The sequence below is a fragment of the Drosophila rhopaloa genome, unplaced genomic scaffold (genome assembly GCF_018152115.1).
Source record: "Drosophila rhopaloa isolate 14029-0021.01 unplaced genomic scaffold, ASM1815211v1 contig_167, whole genome shotgun sequence".
Taxonomy (NCBI): Eukaryota; Metazoa; Arthropoda; class Insecta; order Diptera; family Drosophilidae; genus Drosophila; species Drosophila rhopaloa.
Window position 1 is genome coordinate 8,567,796 of NW_025335047.1, and position 27,756 is coordinate 8,595,551.

General features: G+C 42.6%; 5 protein-coding genes across 5 annotated transcripts; 4 read left to right on the top strand and 1 right to left on the bottom strand.

The window, feature by feature from the left end:
* Positions 1 to 8,301: 8,301 nt before the first annotated feature.
* LOC108053318 lies at positions 8,302 to 9,280 on the bottom strand. The gene is made up of 2 exons (XM_017135928.2): positions 8,598 to 9,280; positions 8,302 to 8,543 (listed from the first exon to the last, which is right to left on the bottom strand). The coding sequence occupies exons 1-2, from the start codon at positions 9,122 to 9,124 to the stop codon at positions 8,369 to 8,371; spliced, it is 702 nt and encodes a 233-aa protein (XP_016991417.1). The 5' UTR covers positions 9,125 to 9,280; the 3' UTR covers positions 8,302 to 8,368.
* Positions 9,281 to 12,312: 3,032 nt separating this feature from the next.
* Positions 12,313 to 15,061, top strand: LOC108053313. Its single transcript, XM_017135923.2, has one exon. The coding sequence runs from the start codon at positions 12,439 to 12,441 to the stop codon at positions 15,025 to 15,027; it is 2,589 nt and encodes an 862-aa protein (XP_016991412.2). The 5' UTR covers positions 12,313 to 12,438; the 3' UTR covers positions 15,028 to 15,061.
* A 321-nt stretch (positions 15,062 to 15,382) lies between these two features.
* LOC108053315 lies at positions 15,383 to 18,065 on the top strand. The gene is given in 2 exon segments (XM_017135924.2): positions 15,383 to 17,647; positions 17,650 to 18,065. Coding segments are annotated over 2 exon segments (2,511 nt in total). The 5' UTR covers positions 15,383 to 15,523; the 3' UTR covers positions 18,037 to 18,065.
* A 1,760-nt stretch (positions 18,066 to 19,825) lies between these two features.
* LOC123037513 (holotricin-3) lies at positions 19,826 to 20,059 on the top strand. Its single transcript, XM_044458568.1, has one exon. The coding sequence runs from the start codon at positions 19,826 to 19,828 to the stop codon at positions 20,057 to 20,059; it is 234 nt and encodes a 77-aa protein (XP_044314503.1).
* A 1,154-nt stretch (positions 20,060 to 21,213) lies between these two features.
* LOC108053316 lies at positions 21,214 to 24,789 on the top strand. Its single transcript, XM_017135925.2, is given in 5 exon segments — positions 21,214 to 21,933; positions 22,077 to 22,305; positions 22,307 to 22,327; positions 22,399 to 22,615; positions 22,618 to 24,789. Coding segments are annotated over 5 exon segments (3,072 nt in total). The 5' UTR covers positions 21,214 to 21,430; the 3' UTR covers positions 24,720 to 24,789.
* Positions 24,790 to 27,756: the final 2,967 nt, after the last annotated feature.

Below are 27,756 nucleotides of genomic sequence, written 5' to 3' on the forward strand. Positions count from 1 at the left end.
TCTCTCGCAATCTCCGTAGCCTTCTCTCTTTCTTTCGCTGCCGCTGTGACCGAGTGAACCCAACTAATCAAATTAGGCTTATTTTTAAAAAATTCAACTTCCCCGAAAAAACAATTCTTCTTCCCGGGGAACCCTTTTCGATGCTGGTAATCGAATATGCCCCACTCATCGGACTCGTTAACGGCTCTTCAACTCGCTGGCCGAGACCGCAAATAGCCGTTGTATGCCCGAAAATCGATTCCCGATATATAGTGATATATATAGAGAGCGATATAGCCCGCAGCACATGCGAATGGATTTTTCGAGGACCTGAAATAGCTGAAATACTCATATTGAATAGGCAAATTCCCAGCCAGATGGAGAAAGAGATGGGCATAGGAAGAGCGAAAGAGAGGCTGACAGCTTTCTTTATAGAATTACTTCTGGCGCAATAACTTTTCCAACTGAACGAGCCGCTGATGGAGCACACTCGCTCTCTGCGTCCGCCTTTCATCCCCATCCCCATCCTCCTCCATTCCATTCATTGATTTGCCTTTTGCCTTGGCCAACTAGTGCAGGACGTGCAGGACATGCGACGTGGCCCAGAGAGGCAGACATGGGCCACTTCCTCTTGGCCCAGTCCCCTTAACACCCCAGCGGCCGAGAGTCCACAAATGAGCCTGGGACAGAAATAGTTTGCGGTGAACTCTCTGCTGTGCCTGGTCATCTAACCCCTTAGCACATAATATTATTTATTAAACTGTTTGCCCTTCCCAATTTGACAAAATTTCAATTTTTAATTTCCTTAACCCGTTTCCCTTAACCCTCTGTCAGCCTACTGGCCGTAAATAATAGCATGACAATAAAGGTTTGTGGGCAAATTAACTTTTAGCCTGTTCAGCTTTATAAAATTACACCATAAACTTGTTTTGTAATTTTACTTCAGTATAGAAAGGCCTTAGGGTTTCTTTAAAGAAAATAAACCAATATTTTAAAGCTTTACAGAAGATTTATTGTTTAAATACCATACTACTTTTTCGTACATTTTATTAAACATGCATTTTAAGCTCTTTGAAATATTTTTAAAACATTGTATAAAGCATTTAGGTTGTATATATTATTCATCTAATCTGATATTTGCGATGCAAATTAATTTACCAATTTCCACGAGTTTACTACTAATTAGTTAGCTTTATGCATTATTGCAAAATGAAATAAACTCTGCTTGCTTTAAAGTTACCCCATTTCTGTTTGCAAAATAAAGCATTTGTATAAACGTTGTAAAATTGTTTGTAAAGTGGTTGGCAAATGGAAAACTGTTCACTTTATTTACTCACATATTTATTTATTATTTAAAAGTAATACAACTATAGGGCATTTGCAGAGTAAATTTTGTAGACTACAAAAAATGATTATTTGCAAATGGGTCATGGGCAATAAAATAGTATTTTTGTTTAGCAAATATCAACGTAGATGCTAACAATATTTAGAGATTGTTTAAGCATAAGTGAAAAGTCAATATTACTTTTAGTCAGAGAAGCATATTTTAAATTTTCCTTTAAATAATTAGTCCTTTCGATTTCTTAAAAAGCTCTCTAGGATCACCTAGGTGTTAAGTAAAAGTCACCTGAACTTCTGATTGAAGCTCCTGTTGCTGTTGTCCTTGCTGTTTCCTTTGCCTTTGGTGTTGCAGCTGCTCCTTTTCCCAATGTTGCTAAGTGGCCGTGCGGCTAACCAATCACTCGAGTGTCCAGCTCCTGGAATTCTCGGCCCCAGTGAGGAAGTGAGGAAAAGACAACGAGCAAAGAAATGACGGCAGGTCCGCATCTGGCTGTTGGCTCCTCAATTGGCCCAGATACTCCGACGATGATGTCGATGCCGCCGGGCCACTCAGCAATGATTAATTACACTTAATTGTAATTTATGCGGCTCTGGAGCAGCCCCCATTCTTCTCCATTAGTCGAAGGACTCACAGGGAATAAACTTTATTGAAATCTAGGCCTCTGGGCCCCTATACCCATCTGTCTCCCGCTGCCGGCAAATGTCCCTTTGTTTCGCTAATTGGCCATTAAGCTGCCAAGATTTTTAAAGCATTTAACGTAGACTCTTATTTTCGTTTTCATTAGCCCGGACTTAGGCGCAAAGTCCGCTTGACTTTTGTCCGGCAAATTGGCGGACCTCCAACGGACGAAGGCCTCCTGCTGCTGGTCAGCTGAGTGCCCATCAGTCTACGGCTCAGGCCGATATAAATCAAGCCGTTTCCTTGACTTTTCCTGTGGCTGTTTGCCGCCGAAAGCATCGCTCATTAATCACGACGACCGCAGTCAGTGGGAAATGTTTATTTGATGGCAGCTTGTTGCAGCTCGAATATATCAGAGTTCATTTATTTTCGGTGATGATGTGAAGGTACAACTTTGTTTTTCCCTAGGGTAGATACAAGGAATGTACGATAAAACATATTGGGGTCAGGTAATAGGTACACAACTTTCTTTAGTGGTCTCTTAAATAATTTTACTACGGCTTTTTATAACAGTATACAAATAAAACGACTTCATATTTCATAGCAATAAATAAATAAAATAGTTACAACTTTTCTTGTTTCGCCAACAAATAAATCCATTTAAAGTTTTCACAATAACAAAGGAATCATTAAATTATTTCTGCCCATTGCAGTTCCGTTCCGAGTATAAACCGAACTGAAACTTTATGAAACCCAACCCAACGGCTGTCACTGAATCAATAATCATTATCGCAAAAGTTTTCTTTGAAGCTTTCATCGGACCGTGTCCCTTTCAATTCCGCTGCCTAATTAGATCAATTCGGTGCAACAGTGAAGTGGCCAAAACTGCAAGCGAAGTTTTCTGGACTTTTTTTTCGTGAAAACGAAGCACTCGACAGTAATTCGAGCAGTTTTCCGGGCATAAAAATTACGGAGCAGAGCGCTCTTTACGAGCTGCGTCAGCGGCGCACTGCTGACATAGATTCCGCTCAAATATTTCGCACTACTTTTCATTTTACGATGGCACGCAATGAAAAGTGAAATGTTGAAAGGCTTTTCTACCCGTCCTCTTTAGCGTTCGCCTTTTGTTTGCTTAAAATTTTTACCGCCCTGTTCTTTTTTTTCGAGTTTTGCTGGCATTTTTATACCCTTGCAGAGGGTATTATAATTTTGGTCAAAAGTGTGCAACGCAGTGAAGGAGACATCTCCGACCCTATAAGTATATATATTCTTGATCAATCCCCTGAGTTGATATTGCATGTCCTCTGTCCGTCTGTCGTCCTCTGTTGTCGTTTCTTTTCTCGAACTTTCTTTTTAAGATGGAATTCAACTTCCTTTTCTTTTTAAGTCGGAACGGCCATCGGCGATTATCCTATAGCCTATAACTGATTGATCGGAAATGCCATAACTCTGGTTTGTTAGTTGGGTTGGACTTTATGGGTTTATATTTGGCCAATCATGACGTACCAATTTTCGGCCGACTATATCCTTAGCTGAATAACTGTTGATCTGCCAATTTGTTTTGTTATTGTTGGGTGGGTTTTTTTTGCAATCATCCACATCATTTTAGGATCCGATTATCCTAGCTGCCATTAACTGATTGTCGAAATGAATAACTTTGGGGTTTGATTTTATGGTTATTTTGATTATCCGACCTATTTTAATCCTGTAACTTTAACTAATTAATGCTTTGTGTTTGTTTTTATTATTTTTGTTTGATTATTTTTTTGTTTTTGTTTTATTGTGTTTTTCTGCTGATTCTGTTGTTGCAGCGAAAATAAAACGCGGAGCAGTGAAAACAATGCTCAGGAGTGATTGCCGTGAAACATGCTGCGATTTTAACACCGACACGCCTACCAGCTGCCAACCCGCCCATCCATCAGGCCATCCATCCACCCAACCATCCATCCATCCATCCGCGTGTACTTGCTGCCATTTTCAACACTTTTGTTTGCATGCTTAAATAAATTCTGCCTTATGCTCATATGCATTTTGTGTGAAAAACCGGTCACTATACAAATGGCTTTCAGTGCTCGCATGAATAAACAAAGACAAACTTTTGTGCCCGGTATTTAAGTGACCGCAGATAGACCATCAAAAGTTATTTAATAACAGCCCTCGAGATTTCAATTCATGTGCTTCCAGTTCTTCACTTTGCAGTTCAGTGAGCCAATCAAAAATTTCAAAGAGAATTGGTGTCCTGGCTAGGAGTGGCATCAACAAATTATCTAATCGACCTTTTGGTCGTACTTTTAAACCTTCACCTGGCTCTTTTTCTTCGGGGTCGGGAAAGTGAATTTCAGTCACTTGGTCCTCCGCTTCTAATGCAACTGACAGCTGGTTTAGCAGCTTTAAGTGCTGAAACTATAGGGAGTCCTGGGGAATTTCCCACTCCCAAAGAATCCTGCATCGACTGGTTACAACATTTTTTTGGTGGAAATAAAACTTTGCCTCTGGCACTGCAGAGATAACACAAAATAGTCAAATGTCAAAAAATGCCTGACATGTTCGAATATAAAATCAGAACACTAAAAAAAATGTGTGTTCAAAAAATCATGAACCAGAACACACAAACTATGATTCTTTGGCCCGTTATAAAAAGTATATAAAAAGTATGAAGATGATTTAGTGGCTTATTCCCAAAAATTGCTCACTCTTCAACGAGGTGTGTTTTTTTTAATTATTAATGGTATTCATTTATTAAATATAAAATCTAATAAACACTGAGATGTTTAACGTTTTGTTTAAAAATATTAACATTTAACTATAAGAGGAGCTCAAATTTAAGTTTAATTTTTTAATCTTTTTCCTATAATATGAATGGGCATGCACTCTGCTTTCTATAAAACTTTAAATAGAAAGTTAGTTATTTTTCCGGAGTGGCGAGAGGGGGAGCAATGCTGCGTCGTACTTTAATGGCCATACAATTGACACAGAAGTTGACACATTCTCTCAACTGAGCTGCTCTGAGCCGCCCTGAGCTGGCAACTCGAGGCCGGGAGGAAATGCCGGGGCATTAGTGGCCATATCCCGTCCTCGGGGACCACGGCTGAGCTGCATTTTCACATTTCAACCAAATGTAGGAGGCAACTGCAGTTTTATGACAGGCCTGGCAGCGTTTGCTTGTGGAAATTGTCCATGGAAAGGCACTAACCGGCAAACCACCGAACCAACGACCCACTGTGGTGGGTGAACCACAGTTTAGCGTCTCTCTCGAACATATCAGAAAAGTTTTGAATTATTAATTGCTAAACGTCGAGGGCTATTCGCCCCAACATCAGCCACATATCACGCAAACTCAGACACTCACACACACTGACACGCACGCACACACACTCAGCCATGGGAATTCTGTACCTTTACTTTACTATTTTGTACCTTAAGGTGATTGCGTTGTGTAAACTCTACCCTTTAGTGCGTAAGGACGAGTAATCTCGAAATCAAATTATGTAAATAAATGGCAGAAAAGCGGGTGAAAGTAAGCGACCCCGAGAATATCTATATTGTATTACCATATAAGCAACAAGATGATGAAGCGAAAACGGAAACAGAAACTACCAAGTTTTTAGTTGTAAGCCAAATGGCAAAGTCATGTATCGACAACACAACAAAGACACTGTATGTAAGGCTCTTTTGTACCTCTTGCTCTCCCACTTTCGAATTTACTAAGGAACCCTTGAAAGCGCTAAGTGAAACTTAAACGTTTGTCTAGCTCTAAGTATAGCAAATTAAATTAAATTAAATTAAATTAAATTCAAGTACATGCGCAAATACATGAATGAATAGCGAAACGAAGTGGTCAGTGGATCATTAGCCACATTTCAACAATTATGCTGAAAGCATTTAATAGTCTAAACATGAACTACATAATCCGCATAGAGACAAATTAACTTGTAAATTATTGAATCTCAAACAGCATAAGTCAAGCAAATCCGTAGTGGAAAATTATAGTTCATTGTTGCTGTCTAATACGCCTAGAATGGATAAATAAACTATGCATTAAAAGAATATCAGTAACTAGTTAAATGTGTGTGCGTTTGTCATTGCATATGTAGCCGAGAGTCCCCAGATTAAATCGTTAGCTGTAAATGTTTTTGTGTATATCTGTATATGTCTCTGTATATGCTTAGATCAATAACCCCCGATATATTCACCTTTAACCCTAAGTTGACACCCCTTCCTTTCAGCTAGTTTCTATATTCTGTATAAATTGAAAATCACTCAACTAAGTTTACTCAAAAAGAAAACTACTAAAGCAAAGTGAGAAATACTTAAATAAATACTGAAGCATATTGATAAGCAGAGGCATGTGTTTGGCTTTCAGTTAATTGCATTTTCAGCAGCATATTCCGCAGAGATTGCTTTCGATTGCAGAAAAGGCTTTATTATTGGCAGACTGCAAAAACTTATTAAACTGGGCAGAGTTTCAACAGAATTTGATTCAATTATTCCACTGGCAGAAGCTTCGAAAAGTGCACAGGTAAGTTTTAGTTGTTTTTCCAATATTGTATTTCTATCAAATATATATGGGCATGTCAATGCCGATTGTCTCAATTTTGTGAGTCTGTGAGTGGGTGTTCGGGTCTAGTAGGAAAAAACACAGATGGCCTTGCTGGTTTCGCATGTGCCAGGAATTTCGAGTTCATTAAAAAGTGCGCCGGAATTCGATTCAATGCACAGAACCGCAAACGGATATTTGTCTGGTGTTTTGTTCGCCTGAATTGCTCTAAGGATGCACGGAATGGCAAACAGAACGCAAGGAGCACTCACACACAAAACTTTACTTTAGTACGGGTATTTTAGAGTGGAGCTTAAAAGTTCCCATAGAAATAAAAATACAACCTATTATTACAGTAAGCTAATAGATACTTCAAGTTTTGATCATGCATACGCAATGTTGGCTCACTTTTTGGGGTAGCATTTGTTTTTGTTGAAAGCTTTATTTTTATTCAAATTCCACACGAGGCGTATGAGTAATTTTGAACAGCTATTTTTTTTGGCAATGCAATTATATTCTTTAGTTGGTTACAGAGGAACTAACTTAATCTGAACAGCACAAAAAAATTAAAAAATCAAACTATAACATGTAAAAAGATTTTAAAAATCTAGCCTACTACGCATTTTTAGGTAGAATTTTTACAGTTCTTAAGGTATTCCTTTTTTAAAGTTCCAACTAAGCGCCAAAACACACACATTCGCCACTTCATTGAGTGAAGTTTTAATTTCCGCTTTGCGGTTCCGAGCTGAAAGTCCGAGCCCAACGCTAAGGAGTCCTCTGCTCGGATTCTCGCTTCTCTGATGTTATTATCGCACATTGTTGGTGTAATATGCATTATTATGTCAGACAGCGGATGTAATTTAACTTGATGCTGTAAAAAATGTTTCCCCAACAATGGAATCCTTCTGAAAAGCAGGACTAAGAAGCACAGCAGCAGCAAAATTAAGTTCAAAAATCGAATAAATATTCAATTATTTACTTGACTGGGAGTTTCTTTGGGCTTAAGAGTTTTGCACAATGGAAAGGGCCACAAACACGCGAAGAAGTCAATATATTGAAATGTTCCCGAGCGTAATATGGGCAACAGCCATTTACATGTACGTATATATAAATGAAATTGAAGCATCTGGCTGAGGGCGAATAAAAAATAGATGAACTCACTTTCCTTTATGCGCACACACATGTGCCTCAAAATGCAGGGGGGTGGATACTTGGGCAGAAGGACCAGACAAACAACTCAGGGCAACCAGGACATTAAAATGAGCAAAATGTGTAATAAAAATTCAACCTGATTCCGGTCCCAAATATTTGCTTATCTACAAAAGTCAGAAAAATATCTCAAATTGAAGTCGCATTCTAATCAAGCAGAGCAAAGTTCGACAGCCAAAAGATAAAAAAACGATTTCAACATGGACATTTTTAAAGCCAGAAGGATACTTTAAAGCTGTTTGGCCAGCAAACAAGACATGAACGAAGAAAACAAACTATGGGGTGTGAGAGGGAGCTTGGTTGATGGAGTTTAATATATTAAAGTTTGAGTATGTACTTAGGAAAACCATAAACTTAGGTCATGTTTAAATTATAATAGTAACAACAGGTTGGTAAAGATGCTTGGGAGGTACAAATATAACAAAATCATCTTTATAGTCCAAGGCATTAATTTCTTATCTTAAATTCAAGTGCTTTGAAAAAGTATCCTACAGTTTTTATAAGGATTGGACATCAATTTTATATTCTCGCTTAAAATTATTTATTTTTGAACAGCCTTATAAAGGTATGTAAATTCAGATTTAATTCTTTGAATAATTATAAAAAAAACTTTGTATTTTGGCTTTAGCTCTTTTCTTTTTATTATTGTTAGCATGCATGATTATCCGAAAAGTTTAGTGTTTTTATTTACGACTGGAATTAGCTTGAATGGTATAGTCCTTATGCTTTCTCGCATCGATCTCCAGAACATTTCGGCAGGGATCGCAGCTGCTGGTGTTAGGCTGTGATTTTCCGATGACAAACACTATATCCTTTGGGCTAATGTTCTTATTTAAGTTCGGACAGGTTTCGCCCTCCCTGGAAACAAAACGAGCTAATTATTAAGTATTATTAAAGGCAATCCCCGCTCACCTGGCATATTCGCCGCATTTAATAAACAGCTTGCAAAGAAACTCCAGATTGCCGACCGGCTTTTTTGCCAATTCCAGTGGGCATGTGCTTGTGTAGGAGAACGCCTTCATGTCCAGTTTAATTCGTCCTGTTAATCTTTTTGGCAGAAGCACCTGGCCCAAACCTACCACTTGATTATCGTACTCCACCTCGAAGTTCAGGCCACTTTCCTCCACTTTCTGGGCAAGATTCGGTGGCTCAGCCTGGAAGTTCAGACTAGCATTTGGCTTAAACTCGGTTATGTTGGTCCGACTGGCTGTGAGGCTAAGGTTTTTGTCCCCAAAGGTGACCTTTACCAGCAGCTTTCGGGGATCTGCCAGAACGACGCCCTTGACCTCCAGTCGCGTTATAATAAGATCGAACGAAAAGAAGGGCACTGTCCTTTCGAATACTGGTTCAGGCGGAACTGGAGGCTCCACATTTTTGGGTATAAGCACGCTTTTGCCCTTCTTTTTGCCTTTCTTGTCCTTATTGCCTTTTTTGCCCATATTCCACGGTTTTCAATGAGCCAGAAATTAAGGAGCTAATGGCGTCTGTGCTCTGGTCACAAGGCTTGATTGCAAGCTAAAAATTTAATTTCTCTGGCTACATAATAATTTTAAACAATTACAACGCACTATTAAACAAATAATAGAGAACTGGGAAACTGAAAGCTATTCCTACTATGGTTAGGAGAAATTTAAATATAAATTATTATAATTTTGGTCAAAAATTTCCGAGTTTCAATACGGGTATTTTGTTCTAACTTAGCCCAAAAATGTCGCACACCAAAAAGAATAACCGTTTTGTGCAGCTGATGACCTAAACTTTCAATCCCAAGTCGATTTAAACATTTTTAATTTTGGACCGATTTTTCATTTTTTTATAAGGGGTTAGGTCGTCATTATTTGCAAAAAGTGGCAAAAAACAAAATTTTTTAGCTGAAAAAGCAAATCGATTGAAAATTGTATTACGAATTCGATGAGGTATGACATTCCAACATTGGATCATTATTTCCCACGGTTTTGATCCAAAAAGCCGATTTACGGGCGTTCTACTATGAACGACATTTTCAAGGATTTTTAGCTCTTACTTAGCCAAATTACGACACAAAGCACCTGAGTCTTAGCACTTTAATAAATGCATTCTCAGAGTAAGTATTTATTAAATGCATTATATAATCCAAAAGCCTCGAATCAAATACGATTTAACACTTAGGACCCCGGAGAACGAGCTATGTTCCGGGTGCGGAATTTTCAGATTTATTGGCCAGGCCAACTTCCCACTTTCTTGGATGCTGCTTCTCCGGCTTTGAATGATTCGCCAGCATATTTCAGGAGCGTTTAATGGGAGCGCTCATTTGTCTGCCAGCAGGAACAGTGGCAGCCGCATCAGCAATGCTCCTGGCAAGTGTCAGTGGGTTGCATGCAGCCACAATTGGGGAGGGTATTAGGTGCCTCGTACTTGTGGCGTATACGTAACGTGCGAAAACCAAGAGTGCTCGTTCAAGCAAAACAAGAGCCAAAAACCAAGAACATTTTCTCTAACCAATTACTTGTGGGAATGCGGATGCCAGCAGAGAATCGGAATTAGTTTTCCCAGCTCTGCTGCTGCTGATGAAAAACATCTTTTGTTTTATGGTTTATCCGAAAGGATTTATTAAGCTCTACTTATGTGCCATTTTACCCAGTCAGATGTTGACCGTAATGGTCAACATATTCACATTCGGACGTTTTAATTGGTGGCTTTTTCAGGCTTGCAAAGTGCTCTGCATTTATTTTGAGGCCAGACATTAATTTGGCAAAGCAATTAAAATGCAACAGGAAGAACCCCACAGCACAAATATGCAAATAAATGTGGCCAAATGAGTCAGCTTCAGTTATTTGGGTCGTCCATCAAAACCAATTCAGCACATAAATTATACAATCGAAGGAATTCAGGCATTCCGACAGGACCCAACGAATGACAATTGCTGTTGAAATTGTTTTGCAATTGCTTTACTCGACAAAATGGCCAACTAATTAACAAGTCATTAATGCCACGTTTCGACCAGAAGAACCAATTTAGCCACACGAAAATGTTGCCTAGTCCTCTCAGCCCAATGTTCGCACGTTTTGTGGGCGAAAATATTTGTGCAAACTCTGACCAAATTGTGTAGCCATCAAACGGACATTACCTAACTAAACACTCTCATGAAGGGCGAAATACCAGGATTAGAGACTTTCCAATGGCCTTAAACTTTGCTGTGTATGTTTGGATATTGAAGATATATTTTAAGTACTTACGTTATTATTTTCTTGATTTAACTCCTGCTGTTATCAAATGTTAATTTTGTATATATAACCATATTAATTTGAATAGGTTCTAGTTCGTAAAGGAATGGAACTCTGAAAAATATAGTTACTTCTTAAGCCCATTATTGTTTTTCATTTAAACCACTAAAACCGTTTTGGTTTAAAAATTTAGGTTATTATTTTGAGTTTATACTACGCGCATTTTAAAAAAGTTCATGTATTATTTATTCACATTAAAAATAAATAATCTTCCCTAATTTCCCTTAAGTTTAAATCCCCAACTATGAAATTGTTTCCTGGTTAGAGCAATTTGGGATATTCACTGGTGTTGTATAATTTATGCACGAGTGGCTTCCACTTGGCCAGCAGAAACTCAGTCAGCAAGGCCGAAAAAGAGCACCGAATTTCGACGGACCAGGGGACCCAATTTGTTATTGTTTGGCTACTGGCGTGGACAGAAACCCCACCCCCTCACTTCGACTATGCCCAGTCAACCCACTGAACATTTGGCTGCACCAATTTGTATCCAATTAAATCGGCTTAGTTAGTCAGGCGGTCTTCTCGCTAAAACATTTCCATTATTCGGTTCAGCATTTTTCGACTAATTCCCCAATGTTTGGCACAAATTCGCTTTTAAACTAGTTTTTATGGGTGTGGTGGTGACTGCGCAGCACGGATAACCGATATGCGTCAACCTAATGCGCGAAATTTAATTAAAATTGAACTTAATTTAGATAAGCATGTGAGCTGATTTGATAAATGGCAGACCACCTCTGGGGGCGTGTGAGATTTCCCAGGAATCGCGTGCTAAGCTGCTTACGGAAGGTGTAGCGATAAATAAGTGCGGGATTTTCCACGGGGGCAGGGCACCTGGGGTATTGGCCTCTGTGCAGCAACAGGCGAAAATGTGACTGGGGAGTGGCCGGGGTAATTAGAAATCCATTTGGCTCCCTTTCGCCGCTCGCAGACATGTTCCAAATCCTTCGAGGCCCGCTAGTCAGACTGTAGGTCACTGGAGTTCACAGTTGGGCAAATTTCGCGAACAGCTGTTCCCAATGGTCTTTCAGCACTAACGATTTGGTTGGTTTCATTTAATACCCTCCAGATTAGCTGGTAAGTTTTGTAATAGGCTCTTAGATTACATATGTTGCAAACTGAATAGATAAATAGATTAAACTTAAGCAACATACTATTAGTGTATCCTTTATATCAATCAATAAGCTGAGAAATAAATGCACGTTAATGAGTTATCAAGTTTTTAACTGAGACTTTCCCTTTTCCAAACCTCTATAATTTCAGATACATTTTTGTAATCAAAAAAAAAACTCTTTAAGAGAATATAACCATGTTTTTAATGTCATACAGACAACTTGGTCTTACAAATGTAACACGACCAGTGCGATTTTATCATTAAAACAATTCACACACAATTTACACTTTTTCATTATACATACATTAGTAACCTAAAATTAGATATTTTTTATAAGGAACTCAGTGGTGTATAGAAGAATGATATTTTGAACTTCAGAATGGAGACTGGACAAGATGGAGACATAGTATTCCTATTCGATATGGTGGTCACAAGACTAGAGCTGTACAAACCTGTGAAAGAACCGGAGAAATGCGAAGTGCAAGTCAAGTTTGCAGGTCAAAATATTAAAGTAACAGGTAGCAGGGTGAATGTCAGCGACTTTGTGAACAATAGAAAAACCGAGTTCATCAGCACTCCCTCCGTTTTGCGAAAAACCCTGGGGGACCAAGGAATGCAGATGGCCGCCCGTTACGAAGGCTCATCCTTGGGCAACAGTGCCTTGATTTTTCCTGACACCGTTATTGACCAAATATCTCCCACCATGAGTGATCTTTTTTACGAGGACACACTCCTTCTGATGCGTAGAACTGACTGCGTCGGCTCAATAAGCATACTTATATCCCTGACCGTCAAGTGCACGGAAAATGAAATCGTTCAGCAACCGCGCAGGTCGAGTTCGCGACGGTCTTCAAGGAAATCGTCTGCCCTGATCAGTCCCAAAAAAGTGGAGGAAAAAGTGGGATGCCAGGGCTTGGGGCCGACATTCAAACCCCAAGATGTGCTGTTTGTCATTGGCGATCCCGATCCACTGTTGAAGATTCCTTCGGAGCCGTGCTTCGAGCTTTTTCCAGAGGAAGGCGATGAGCGACTGGAATTGGACTTGCAGCGCTATAAGAGTCGGCAGAATCGTCGAGTGATCTTCCCGGATGACGATCCCTGTCCCAAGGACAAGCCCTCTTTTACCCAGCTTAAAAATCTCACAGATGACTACTCGAAGATAATCGGCTTGGTAGCAGATAAAGTAAAGCGGATGGGAATGCCTCCAAGTTCGGGGGTCAATACAGAGCCAGCTTCGGAAAAGAACGCTCAAACTCCAAATATTCACAAGGAAATCCCAGAAGAACGATATATACCTGTTTCGCTAAAAGATGATGGTGAAACTGGTGTGAAACCCATACGTTTTTGCCCTGTTTGCTTGTATTCCATGTCCTGGATGCCGAAATATACACCATGCCCAAGATGCAACACTAAAGCACGTCCTGTTCTGGAAGGACATCGTGAGAAGGTGTTAACAGCCGATGAAATCGTAGCCGAACAGCTAGTGAAACCAAAACAACTCACTGAATCTGAAGAGTTTTCCGAGAAACCTTGCCAGGGAGCAATCCTACATATAAAGAAAATCAAGAAAAAGAAGAAAACTGGACTGGGAGATCCGGTTCCCGATTCAGACACGGATGAGGAATGTCCTCCGTGCCGTTGCACTTGCACAGTGGGAAAAATTTGCGCCCATTGTCGCATTGGCAAATTATGCGAGGACATTTTCGAGGGTAAGAGCAAAAAGGAGACAACGATGCAGAAATCAGCAGAAGTTCCGCAGCCGACTTTTGACGAGGACTTTTGCGTCATAACAGAGCCCATCGACGATCGTCCTTATCTTTCGAGGGTTTTCAGCGAACTTAAGAGTTTGTATAACATGCATGACGCCAAGAAGCTCCAGAAACGATGTGAATCCCAGACACTGCTCCCAATCCGCGAACCAAGATCCGTGACATCATATAATCCTACCCGGGCTGGCTTTAATCCGCACATTCCCGAAAGTTTCGAACGCCAGACGGCGGGTCACAGAAACTGTCTGCCAGTGGAGCATTTGGTTCCTCGTCGCCACGGTTGGGATTGGCCCAGATCTTTGGAGGCCAAGAAGCACGGCTGGAGGCCTGGTTCCATCCTGCGCGCAGCTGTTCAGGTGATGCGCTTCTTCCTGATGCCCAAGAAGGATCGCAACTTGTGCCAAAAGATTACTGCTGCCCAAGAGAATAAGGAGCGAAGCAGTCTTCCAGCTCTGAATATTTGCAAGAAGGACGACGTGATATTTGTAACTCTTTATGCCCTCGACTCTCTGAATATGAAACAGAAGCCCATCACTTTCCGGATCGTCAAAAGCGACTTGGCGGTGGCACTGCGGCAGATAAAGCGTGCTCTGAAGGATCAGGGCTTCGAGAAGTGCACCTGCCACAAGTCCCTGATGCTGTGCACCTGCCGCGATGCCTTCGATAAGTTTCTCCTGAACAAGGCTCTTAGAAAGGAGTGCCAGCGACGCCTCATGGAACCGTGTCCGGAGCACTTGGTGCTCACCGATACGAGTGTGAGCGATTTGGAATTTGACCTGGGTGTGACTCCGCCGGCTGCAAATCGGTGGCCCAAGCAGAAAGCCATCCGAAACGTGCTTAACCAGAGCACTCAGACGGGGCCAAAAGCAGAGCAAATGATTCCCCCCAGGTATCCAGTGCCAGATAGTCCCTACTGGAGGGCCTACGACTGCGCTGTCGGAGATCGCTACATGGGCACAGCCTTCGGCAGCAATTTGGAGACAGCTTTCGAGGACGGGATATACGGCTACATGGGCGGAGGTCAGCATGGAAGAGCTCCCGTTTGGCGAGATCCGAGGGTTTGGGGCAAGCGAACGGGCGCACCCATGCCCATCGGAACCGCTCCCTCTACCTACGATCCTTATCGGTTCACCAGAACTGTTTGGAAGGGACTTCCCAAAAATATTATTCACCAAATGCGCACTAATCGCAAACAATAATACTTCTAAGAATAAATATTTTTTATGTCAGCTATAGGTCTCTTTTTATTTTATAGATCAGAAAGAAAGGCAGCCCTACGCCTATAACTTCGTATACACAACAAATGTATTGTTTTTCAGAAACACTATATGCACTATTACCTCGGATCAAAACCACTCATTGAAATTGTTAGATATTAAATAAATGGATGATATAGTTCAATATTTGCAATGAAAAATATTGGACATCTATTTTTGCTTCTAAAGAAAAGTTAGAAACTAGTGAAAAAAAACTAGTTGCCAGTAAAACTAATTTTAAGCGGCGTTGAGGTAAATGCCAGTTATAATACTTCGTTCATAATTACATTTCCTGTTTACATAACACACAGTCACACACTTTTCGTTCCCAATTTTGCACTGTTATTTTAGTTACCAATATTGTTTAGATCTTAGTTCCCAAGAGATTACTCGACTAGAGTGGTGAAATTCTGAAATACCTTAGCATAACAATCGCAAAATGAACGAAAAAGTAAACTTTCTCTTTGACATAGTCATCACCCATGTAGATGTTTTCGGCGTGGAGTTGGCGCAGCCCGAGAATCTCGTGGTGAATGCAAAGTTTGTTGGACTGACAAAGAAAATAACCGCAAGTCGGATCAATGTCAGCCAGTTCGCGGCCAATAGGGAGTTGGAGTTCGAGGAGGACCCGCTAACGGTGCGTCGGAATCTGGAGGAGAAGGGAATGTCATTGGCGGTCACGTATCAGGGTTCAACCCTGGGCACCGGATACTTAAACTTTTCCTTGGAGTTTCTCGACAAGATCAGTCCCACCATGAACGACCTGCTGCATGGAGAAACGATTGATCTGGTGCGCCGAGCTGACGTCGTGGGCAACGTGTCCTTTATTCTGCGGCTGACACTGAAGTGCGATGATAATCCGATGCCTCAGCCGCTAAAAGAAAGCGTTTCCCGTACCAGTAAATTGTCCGTAGTAATTCCAAGGCAGGATAAGAGCAGCCGCGTCACTTGTGCCAGCCAGGGACCCACCATCAATCCCCAGGATGTGATGTTTCTCTTTGGCGATCCTGATCCTTTGCTGCAGATTCCCTCGGAACCTTGTTCTGAACTTCGCCCGGAGGAGGGCGACGAACGATTGGACTTGGACTTGCAGCGCTATAAGAGCCTAAAGAATCGAAGGGTGAGCTTCCCGGATGACGATCCCTGCCCCAAGGAAAAGCCCTCCTTCAGTCATCTAAAGAAACTCACCCAGGAGTACTCGAAAATCATTGACTCGGTGGCCGAGAAGGTTAAGCAAATGGATTTGCCCACGAGTTCGGTGGTTCCCACAGAGCCACCTACCGACGCCAGTATCCCGACCCCAAGGACTCCAGCCCCTGTTCCCATGGAACGCAGTATCCCAGTCCCTGTTAGATTCAACGAAGTTCATGGCGTTAAACCTATACGCTTTTGTCCTGTTTGCTTGTACTCGATGTCCTGGCTGCCGAAATATTCAACCTGCCCTCAATGCAACACGAAAGCAGTGCCTTTCCTGCAAGGACATCCCCATAAAATCATTACGGCGGATGACATTATGGCCGAGCAGCTGGTAAAACCCGTAGCACCGCCAGGTGTCGAGGACTTTTGTGAGCAGCCGTGCGAAAGGATTCGCAGGAAGAGCAACGAGTGCCCACCGTGCCGATGCACCTGCAAACCGGACAAGATGTGCGCCCACTGTCGAATCCGCAAGTTGTGCGAGGACATTTATAAGAACGATAATCCACCGGAACCAGTTCGCCAGATACCAGAGCCCCGTTCGAGTGAGGACTTCTGCTTGATTGTGGATCCCGAGGAGGACGATCTTCCTTACCTGTCGAAGGTCTTCTCCGAGATGAAGGATCTCTACCAGCTGCACGATTCCAAGAAGCTGTCGGCCATCAAGGAGCGCTGCGAGGCCAAGTCACTGTTCACTCTGCGTAGCAGGCGGTCCATCAAGGAGCTGACCGACTCCCTGTACCAGCCAGAGAAGGTCCTTGGCGGGGTGAGCCACCAGCCGAAAGCTGGCCACAAGAGCTGTCTGCCTGCCACGAGTATTGTGTCCCGCCGGCACGGTTGGAACTGGACAACGAGTTGCGAAGCGCGGAAGAATGGCTGGCGGCCAGGAGCCATCCTGCGAGCAGCCAGTCAGGTGATGCGCTTCTTCCTGATGCCCAAGGAGGACCGAAAGTTGTGTCAAAAGATCTCCGCCGACCATGAGGAGCAGGTGCGAAGCGGTCTGCCAGTACTGAATATTTGCAAGAAGGATGGCGTCATATTCGTCACCCTCCGACCACTGGCCACCTTGGGCATGCAACAGAAGCCCATCACTTTTCGGATCGTGAAGAGCGAGTTGGCGATGGCATTGCCTCAGATCAAGCGCGCTCTGAAGGATCAGGGCTTCGAGAAGTGCACCTGCCACAAGTCCCTGATGCTGTGCACCTGTCGCGATGCCTTGGATAAGTTTCTCTTGAATAAAGCTCTTAAAAAGGAGTGCCAGCGACGTCTCATGGAACCCTGTCCGGAGCACTTGGTGCTCACCGATACGAGTGTGAGCGACATGGAGTTCGATCTGGAAGTGACTCCGCCGGCGGGAACTCGGTGGCCGAAAAGAGGAATGCCCTCCTAAACTTGGTGAACCATGCCACGCAGACAGTGAGGAAGGCACCACCGACCATAGCGCCCATGTATCCGGTGGCCAATAGTCCCTACTGGAGGGCCTACGATTGTGCCGCCGGAGATCGCTACATGGGCACAGGCTTTGGTAGCAATTTGGAGACCGTTTTCGAGGACGGAATATACGGGTACAGGGGCGGAGGTCAGCATGGGGAAGCCCCTGTGTGGCGAGATCCGAAGGTGTGGGGCAAGAACGCCGGGGCTCCACTACACATTGGAACCGCCCCTGCCGCTATTGATCCATATCGATTCACAAAAACTGTGTGGAAGGGACTACCGCGGAAGATAATACGCAAAATGAGAGCCACATCTAAACACTAATTATGTTTTTTATTAAATGTTAAAAGCTATATTTTGTTCTTTCTTTGACATAGGTTACAGCGGGCTTCCTTTTAATAACAAATATTTTTTTTAACCTTTTCCTGAAGCATAGCTATGTTATTACTTATAGCAATAATAGAATTAATCCTGAAAGTATGCTGCGATCAATCTAATGAGCAGCAACGGTTTTAGTCCCCTTTACGAAAATTAAGGCAATTAGTTTCTGTTCAAATCTCAAGCAAGAAAGACCACGCTGCTTAGATGGATGGGGATGAGGAATGTTTAAAATGCAATTTTGTTATAAAAAATTATAAATTATTTAATATAAAGCGCCATTATTTTAACCATAATTTTAGCTAAAATAGAAAAAAGGAGTACCGCTTGGGAAAAAGTTTATTATAGTTTAGATTATTCCTGATGTGGACAATTTAGCTTCAAAATTAAACTAAAATTAAATTAAATTGTTTTATGTTCATTCATTGCTTGTGAAAAGTTTTCTGGGCAGTGCAAGCTTCGTGTTTTTTGCAATCACACAAATGTGTATGTGTTCCAATAACTGCTGTAGGGAAATTACATTTTCAAACAACCTGCTTTTTAATAAACAACAATATGGTTGATAAAATACAAATCTGCATAATTCAAATAATATCAAAAGTGGGTAAAAAGTTTAAATAAATTTAATCAAACAAGTTAAAACATCTAAATTATAAGTCATTTAAAATATAAATTTAACTTGAGTAGTTGGGTAGAATAATTATTAGGTTATTTAACTGAAAGGGTATTTTTCAATGTTTTCTAAAATTCACATAAAAAAGTATAAGGAAATAAGATATAAATTTAGTTTGAATTCAGGTCCTAATATTGAATAAATTATAAATAACTTAAAAAACAAGAATATTTGAGAAAACAAATTATCATTAGAAAGCTTGTCAAATGTCTCGAGCTATTCTTGTAAACTTTTAAAATTTTATATACAATACTATAGAATATCACTTTAAATTGTGTTGAATCTATAATTGTTACTCTAAAAAGTGCGAAAAAATTAGGTACTTTACAAATATTTTTAACATAACAGTGTTAACGAAAAGATTAATAATTTTTTTCCCAATTTAAGACGCTGACACGCATTTCGTGGACCAATTTGGGGCTCGTCAGTTATTTACATGCTTTCAATAAACAATAATATTGTTGTTTGAATTAAAAGATGATAATTTGCATCATGAGGTACCGGTTTTAAGCATGGACAGATGTGTTGGCTGTCAGCTACACTTCGAAAAAACTGGACCTATACATTTGATTGTATATCTTAAATAATGAGATTTGTAATACATTTTTTAAGCAGTAGAAAAAGAGAGAGCCTATTGCCATAGAGTAGTTATAAGGCGGAGACGGCAAACGTTTCCTTCTCCATCAAAAGAATCTCGTACCGACGTTTTGTTTGAACACATGATAAACAAGAAAGTTTAATAATTTTCTTAAGTCTTTATATCAACATATTAAATATAAACATTTTTCTTTTAAACACTCATAAATATTTGGAAAACGCAATAAAAGCTGCTTTAAGAATTCAAATTTTTGAATTGATAAACATTTTTGTTTGTAAACTAATGACCCATATGCAAAATAGGAGGAGAGACCGGTATTTAATGAGCACATCTGTTAATAAGTGCTAATCAATAAACTAAACTATAAATTAACAGTTTACTTAAAAAAACAGGTATCTGCGAACCTATGGTGTTGCTGGTATAAAAGAACTTGTGGCCTCTCAGATTGTATCCAAATTTTCACGATGAAATTCTTTGCTCTGTGTGCCTTTCTGCTGCTCGCCCTGGTTGCTGTCCAGGCAACTCCCGATCATAACGGTGGACATGGTGGATCTGCAGGAATAAGCCAACCTCAAGGACACGGTTCTGCCGGCCACGGTGGCCCTGCGTCCCATGGAGGTCCTGTTGGCCATGGTCCTGCGGGTCACGGCGAGGATGCTCATCATGGAGGTCATTCCGATCACGGCAAGGGCCACTAGGACAGCATTTATTGACCACCGGACTCCTTCAAGCCAACTCATGTAACATGACGAATACAAAACTGAAACTTTAATCAAACCGTTGTTTTTTATTGTATTTTGATTTGTTTTTTTCTTTAAAGAAAGGCCTGCAGAACTAAGTTCATTTTTTAAGGGGGCACGCTTTACAATCGCCGCTTTCATCAGCAAATTAATATCTTATAACTATTTTTTATATGAACTTAATTTGCTGATAATTTATATGAATCTTAACTTGTTAAATTATAAATAAATGCGCAAAAATAGGCTTTGATATTATTTAACGCTTTGCATATATTAACAATTAGTGATATCCAAAAAGTATATTTGTTTAATCGAATGTTTATTATTATATATAAATAATAATACGAAACAGGAAAGTTGTTTGCTCAACGAAATGCAAAATATAACGAGCGACCGGTATTTAAAAGCCACAATTGTTTCCAACTCATAAGTAACAAACCACCTACATCTTAAAATTTATTGGGTATAAATTAACAATTGTGAAACCAAAAAAGTAATACAAAATTGTAAAACAGGTACCAGCAATCCGCTGGAAATAATGGTATAAAAGATCTTGCCGCCCCTTAAAGTGTATCAAAAACTGAAACAATGAAGTTCTTAGCTGTCTGCGCCTTTCTTCTGCTCGTCCTGGCTGCCGTCCAGGCAACTCCCGGTCAAATTGGTCGTGGAGGACCTTCAGGACACGGCCACGCCCCTGTGAGTCACGGTGGACCCGTCGGACATTCTGCTCCTGTTAATCATGGTAGGCCAGTGGGACATTCTGGTCCCGTGAGCCACAACTCTGGTCATGGCCATGGTCATTAGGGTAAATCCTTTAAGGACCCTGAAGAAGTGTTTGGCTGACACCTCTTACCCAGCATCAATAAAAACTTCGTTTTTCGAATTCGTATTGTGATTTTATTTTTGGTAGCCTAAAGCAAGAACCCTCAAAAACAAGTTTTACATTTTAGGGGGCTCGCCGTAGAATTGGGGTTTTAAGTAAGCCAATCAGCTAACTGGAAATGGTCATTAGTAATTCGATTAAAAACCTGATACCAAAGACCGAACGAAACATGCCATGGACTACTGTCACAACTGTTTGTTGACCATATTTAATTTTGAGCCTGGTCAGAGTTGGGTTTGTTTTTATATTCAGACACTGTATTGCCTGTCCAACTCAGTTTTATTGTAAAGTTTAGTGTAGTAAGTCCATAAAAAAGTCTTCTAAAAAATCTAAAGTAAAAAAATTATATATAATCGGAAATCGAGTGCTTCCGCAATAAGCAAAAGTCCAGACAGGCAGTAAAAAATTACAGATTGCAAGTCTTAGGATAAGTTTAAGCTTTCGAGATGGGACCTAAGAAGAAGTCGGTAGCGGTTGCAATTGCCGAACCTCCACCGGAAGCCAAAAAGGAGACAAAAGCCCCGCCCAAGAAGGAACCCCTTCCCATCTTCGTATTCGACGTTATCGTCACCAATGTGCAGGCCAAAAATACAGAGTTCACCAATCCCGCCAAACTGGAAATCACTGCCAACTTTTTCAAGACTCAATTTCCACTCACGCCCAGTCAGATAAATGTCACGGAATTCAAGGCTGGCGCCGGTCTTACCTTCCAAAAGGAACCGAAGGAGATCCGCAAGAATGTGAACGAGTGCGGCATATCCTTCACGGTGACGTACAGCAAAAAGGTGATTGGCTCTGGCCAGGCCTCCTTTCCGCCCAGCGTAGTCGATACAATCGAGAAGGACATGACCGATATCCTGCACTCGGACGTCATCAACCTGGCTTCCAGTGGCGAAGTGACCGGCAAACTGGAGTTTCTCTGCCGACTGGTCATCATGTGTATTGCTGAGTAAGTGTTGGGAGTTTAGGTTAAAAAATCTCATATTTATTCTATATTGATAAAAAATTTAAAAGATAAGTTAAGTAGCTTAATTAATTTAAAATCTCCCTTACTCATCCCTGTTTAAACCTATTTTAAACTCCGTACTTTAGCGAACCCGAAACCGTATGCAGTCGCAATATGGACAGGAGCATTAATCCACAGGACATCATGTTTGTGATGGGCGAGTCGCAGGTGTGTCCCAGTGCTTGCGAACCCTGTCAGAATGATTTGGAGGAGGAGGAGGGCGACGAGCGCCTCAAGCTGGACCTAGATCGATATCGCAGTCAGGGCGGCGGCATTAAGCCCTACAACATGATGACGGACAATGGATCCGGCATTCGCAGCTTGCTGTGAACTAAAGGTGGGTCTTCAGGGCATTTCTAATTAGTACTTATGTTAAATTTCTATCACATATTTCCCATTCCCTTCCAGAAAATGGCCATCGAGTACGAGCAGATGATCGATACGATAACCCGGCGGACGGGAATGCCTCCGCCCAAGCCTCCTTGTCGTGATCCTGACGAGGTGAACAGCTTCGGGATGAATCCCTGCTGGTGCCGTCCTGAACCACCTGAGTTTCTAGAACTGCCGGAGAAGCCGGACAAGCCGTGCTTCGTCTACCTGCCGGCCACCCAAGATCAGGAGCCGGACTTTGCGACAAGAACCTCAATCCGGTGCCCATTGCCGACTGCGACGGCCAGAAGCCGGACATCAAGCCCATCCGCTTCTGTCCGGTCTGTCTGACCAACATGTCCTGGATGCCGAAGTTCGCGGCGTGCCCCAAGTGTGGGATCAAACCAATGCCCGTGGTGGAGGATCGCCACAAGGAGAAGAAGCTGTCGGCGGATGAGATCCTGCTCGAGTATTTGGGCAAGGGGCCGGCCACCTTGGACGACTACTGCGTCGATCCCTGTGACAAGGCCAACAGAGAGAAGGATAAGGCAGCCGAGGATGAGGAGTGTCCACCATGTCGCTGCACCTGCAAGTTCGGCAAGATGTGTGCCCACTGTCGCATCCGAAAATTGTGCGCCGACATATTCAAGAGCGATCAGATGGGGCCCAAGTGCCCGAAGGTGGAGCCCAAGGATTCGGAGGACTACTGCGTGGTGAACAAGAGCTCCGACGACTGCCGACCTTACCTGGCCAAAGTCTTCTCGGAGCTGCGCGATCTCTACGACATCAAGGACACCAAGAAGATGTCCGAGCTGGACGAGAACTGTGATCGGGCGGTGCCCAAGACGGATAAACCCGGAAAGCCAGAGCCCAAGAAGATCGAGGTTAATCAGGCACCACGCAAGGCACCCTACGTACCGCCCAACAACAAGGGACACATCTCCAGCAGACACAAGCAGTGCGTCCTCCAGTCGGGATTCGTGTCCCGGCGACATGGTTGGGCCTGGAGCAAAAGCTGGGAGGCCAAGAAGTTGGGCTGGCGACCGGGCGCCATTCGCAAGCCCATCAAGCACCTCATGAAGTTCTTCCTGGACCGACCTGCCCAGGAGACGGCCTTCGCCAAGTGCAAGGACACGGAGACCTTGGAGCGGGAAAAGGAATTGGCCTCGCCGGTTCTGAACATTAGCAAGAAGAATGGCGAGATCTTCATCACCCTGCGACCTTTAACGCCTTTGGGAGTTCGCCAGAAGCCCATCACCTTCAGGATTGTGAAGAGCGAACTCGCGGTGGCTCTGCGCGAGATCAAGAGGAAGCTGAAAGACAAGGGCTTCCACAAGTGCTCCTGCCACCAGACACTGATGATGTGCCAGTGCCGGAATCCCGTCGAAAAGGTCCATCTGCAAAGGGCCCTTAACAAGGAGTGCCGACGTCATGGCATTCCTCCAGCTGGCGACCATCTGGTGCTCACTGACACCAGCGAAAGCGACATGGAGTTCGACTTTGATGTCACTCCACCCGCGGGAACGGAGCAACCGTATCAGCCTCCGCCGCCGGAAACGGTGAACCATGGCACCCAGACCTCCAAGAAGGACCAGATGCCTCTTCCTCCGAAGTATCCCATCGCGGTGCCACCTTACTACAGAGGATTCGACTGCGCCGTGGGAGATCGCTATATGGGCACGGCCTTTGGTTGGCCGGGTGAATTGGTCTTCGAGGATGGGGTTTTCGGACTGATGGGAGGCGGACCGCACGGACCCAATCCGATGCCCTGCGGAAGACCCCGGGTGCCAGGAGCTTGGGGTGGTGGAGGTGTTGGTGGAGGAGGTGGTGCAGGAGGTTTCGGTGGCGGCGCAGGCGGAGGTGGAGGAGTCTTTGGTGGCGGAAGAGGACGAAGAATGGGTGGTCCCGGGGGTCCTGGAGGACCTGGAGGCCCCGGTGGCATGGGCGGAGCCTGGAAAGGATTCCCAGCCGCCGCCGCCGGCGCTGGAAAACCAAAGGGTGCCAAAGCCGAACCGATACCAGTGCGCTTCCCAAAGCGATTTCTCAAACCCGCCGAGGATGCAGCCAAGGCGGCCAAACAGGCGGAGAAGGACGCGGTGGAGGCAAAGAAGAAGGGCATCAACATGATCAAGTATCTGCAGAAGAAGGGCACACTGGTCCGCCCGTGGAATCCCCAAGAGGGCAAGGACAAGAGGCCCAGACCCAAGCCGGCTAAAGTGGCCGGGGATGATGGTTTGAATGACTTCCAAAGGAAGCGCAAATTCCTCCTCGATGGTCCACCTCCAAATTATTCTCAGCTTCCAAGGCGGGGCAAAGGATACAACCCCTGCATTCCCTATCGCCTCGATATTGTCTGCTAAAAGCGTGTTAATTTTCACGAAATTTTTAAAATTGCTCTTTCAAATATAACGTCTCGTATATTTTATCATATACCTATAAATTGTATTTTTACTTTGGTGATTGCATTGATTTCAACGGATAAGTAGCTTTACTATCTAGGGCTATATATTGATCCTAAGAAATGCAAATAGATAAGTAGACTTTTAGCATTTAAATAATTTTTCTTATCTTAGCAGCTTAACAATTTACTTTTTACATTCGTTTCAGCAAATCCTATGGTGAAATGACATCGCATTTTTGGTACATTGTTTGCATTATTATGACTAAAATCAAAACTTTTAAGTGGCAATTGATTATCAGGATAATCGGTAAAAATATGCATTTTCCCAGGTGTTTTTTTCGGGATACTTTTTAAGTGCCGTCCTCAGATCGTTGTCTTTATAACGCTGCCCTTAAAAAATGTTCCATTCCATATCCACAAGCAGGAGACAGCCTTCGCCTGCTAATGCTGTGAAAATCCAAATGGCATTATCAAATTTTATGTTATGGCAGAAGATTCCATAAAGCCTTGCTCTCTCGTATATTATACATGAAATATGGCAATTTCAATTAGTTTTTAGTGCCGCCGACATACAGACAGACAAGGGGATTAGATTTTGTAAGCCCAACAGCTTGTTTGCGTTATTATAACAGCATTTCGGACTGCCGTTCTCACTCGCAATGACATCGAAATCGGGTTGCGAAATGGAGTCGAGTGGAGCAGAGATTGAAAATGTTGTCTGTGCAGTTAATTAAATGGCAAGCACGCACAGGGGCCCCGGGAATCTAGGGGAAGGGTTCTCCATGGCAATTCAGATATCTGCAGAGACCCACACACGCACACGGAATAATAGTACATTAATGGGAAATGCTAATATATGCTAAATACATAAGCTGATTAGCAGCGAACGCATCATAACCATACACCAGATGAAACATTCGAGCTTATGCATTGAGTTAATAAGTAGCCATGTCAAATCATCTTAGACATCGAATGTCATAAATCACATCACCTTCAGTTAAAATGAATAAGTGAGAATGCAACACAATTCGGAAAACTTTTTTAATTATTTTAACTTATACAATATTTTACATTTATCTATTATATGTATTAATTTCAGTGTATTGCTACTATCACTTACAGCATTGTTATATTCTGCCTGTGCAAATCTCTTAGCAGGAGTATTCATCCACTGACCCAAGGGACTCAAATTGCGCCAATTTATTAGTCCTTTCGCAAGGGGTTTCAAATTTACACAAGAAGTACACGAAATTTTTAATTATACATAGAAATTAGGCCAATTAAGTGGGCAAAGCAAAAATGAGAAAAAGTTAATTTTCAGCCTGAAATATTTTTGCGCGTAAATAAGGCAAAGAAATAGATATCTTACCTTTGTTAATGGGAAAGAAGAATGCACAAGGGAAACGTAAAAAGGAGGTTTTAGTATCAACAGCAAAGGGAAATATTTCTGTATTTAAACGTTTACATATTTAGTAACTTTTGCGATGTCCTTCAATTTAAAAATCTGACGTTTAAGAAAACTTTATTTGAAACAAAAAATGACATAAACGGAACCATATCTTTTCTACACACAGTTTTACAATTTGCCACTCTCTAAAATCCCCGTCAAAAAGTTTAAAGTGGCCGGCTCAATTTTCAACAATGTTTCTATACGAACATAAGACCAAATAAAAGCTTGATAAATCACGTCACAAATTTCAGATATGGCCCGGTGTCAGCCGCGGAAATATTTTATAGGACACTTAGCAGGTGACGGGACCGCATTTATTTTTCGCCACTTCCTCCGAAGTATTGGGATACTTCACGGTGACACCTTACTTTAGAAGAGTTGACTGCGTCGTGGGAGATCGCAATATGGGTACGGCCTTTGGTTGGCCGGGTGAAGTGGTCTTCGAGGATGGGGTTTTCGGACTGATGGGCGGCGGACCGCACGGACCCAATCCGATGCCTTGCGGCAGACCCCGAGTGCGAGGAAGAAGGAGGCGTCCCCTGGGGGGGTCCTGGAGGACCTGGGGGCCCCGGAGGTCCTGGAGGACCCTGGAAAGGATTCCCCGCCGCCGGCGCTGGAAAGCCAAAGGGTGTCAAAGCCGGACCGATATCAGTGCGCTTCCCCAAGCGATTTCTCAAACCCGCCGAGGATGCAGCCAAGGCGGCCAAACAGGCGGAGAAGGACGCGGTGGAGGCAAAGAAGAAGGGCATCAACATGATCAAGTATCTGCAGAAGAAGGGCACACTGGTCCGCCCGTGGAATCCCCAAGAGGGCAAGGACAAGAGGCCGGGGATGATGGTTTGAATGACTTCCAAAGGAAGCGCAAATTCCTGTTCGCTGGTCCACCTCTAAATTATTCTCAGCTTCCAAGGCGGGGCAAAGGATGCAACCCCTGCATTCCCTATCGCCTCGATATTGTCTGCTAAAAGTGTGTTGATTTTCACAAAAATTTTAAAATGGCTCTATCAAATAGTACGTCTCGTATATTTTTTAAAGTGTCCGGCTTAATTTTCAACAATGTTTCTATGCGAACATAAAACCAAATAAAAGCTTGATAAATCACGCCACAAATTTCAGATATGTCCCGGTGTCAGCGGCGGAAATATTTTATAGGACACTTAGCAGGTGACGGGACCGCATTTATTTTTGGCACTGCAGATAGGCATGAAAATATTCCGAAATTGTGACACTCCAGCTGCGAAATATGCGAGTGGTTGGTGGAGGCGGGGGAGATGTGCAGATTATTAAAATACTCGCAATTATGTTTTGAGAGGGGAGAGTCCCACGTCGCCGACCTGCATAATTCAGTGGACCAGAAGGGTCGATATTTGGGGCAAACCCTTGTTGAATATTTTATTTAATGGGATTTTTAATTTGACGCTTTAAAGTCAACATGGCGAGGGAGTGAGGGAAGCAAAGGTAAACGTATTTTGGCACTCCATAAATCAAGCCAGCCAAGTGCCGGTCGGCTTGCGAACATTTGATACCCTGGCCGGGGGCACAAGGT

What these genes read in the sequence shown, in the direction of transcription:
- LOC108053313 (XM_017135923.2), top strand. Translation starts at nt 12,439, where the DNA reads ATGGAGACTGGACAAGATGGAGACATAGTATTCCTATTCGATATGGTG.
- LOC108053318 (XM_017135928.2), bottom strand. Translation starts at nt 9,124, where the DNA reads ATGGGCAAAAAAGGCAATAAGGACAAGAAAGGCAAAAAGAAGGGCAAA. An exon ending in AAATGCGGCGAATATGCCAG is followed by an intron (nt 8,544 to 8,597) that starts GTGAGCGGGGAT and finishes TTTTGTTTCCAG; the next exon opens with GGAGGGCGAAACCTGTCCGA.
- LOC123037513 (XM_044458568.1), top strand. Translation starts at nt 19,826, where the DNA reads ATGAAATTCTTTGCTCTGTGTGCCTTTCTGCTGCTCGCCCTGGTTGCT.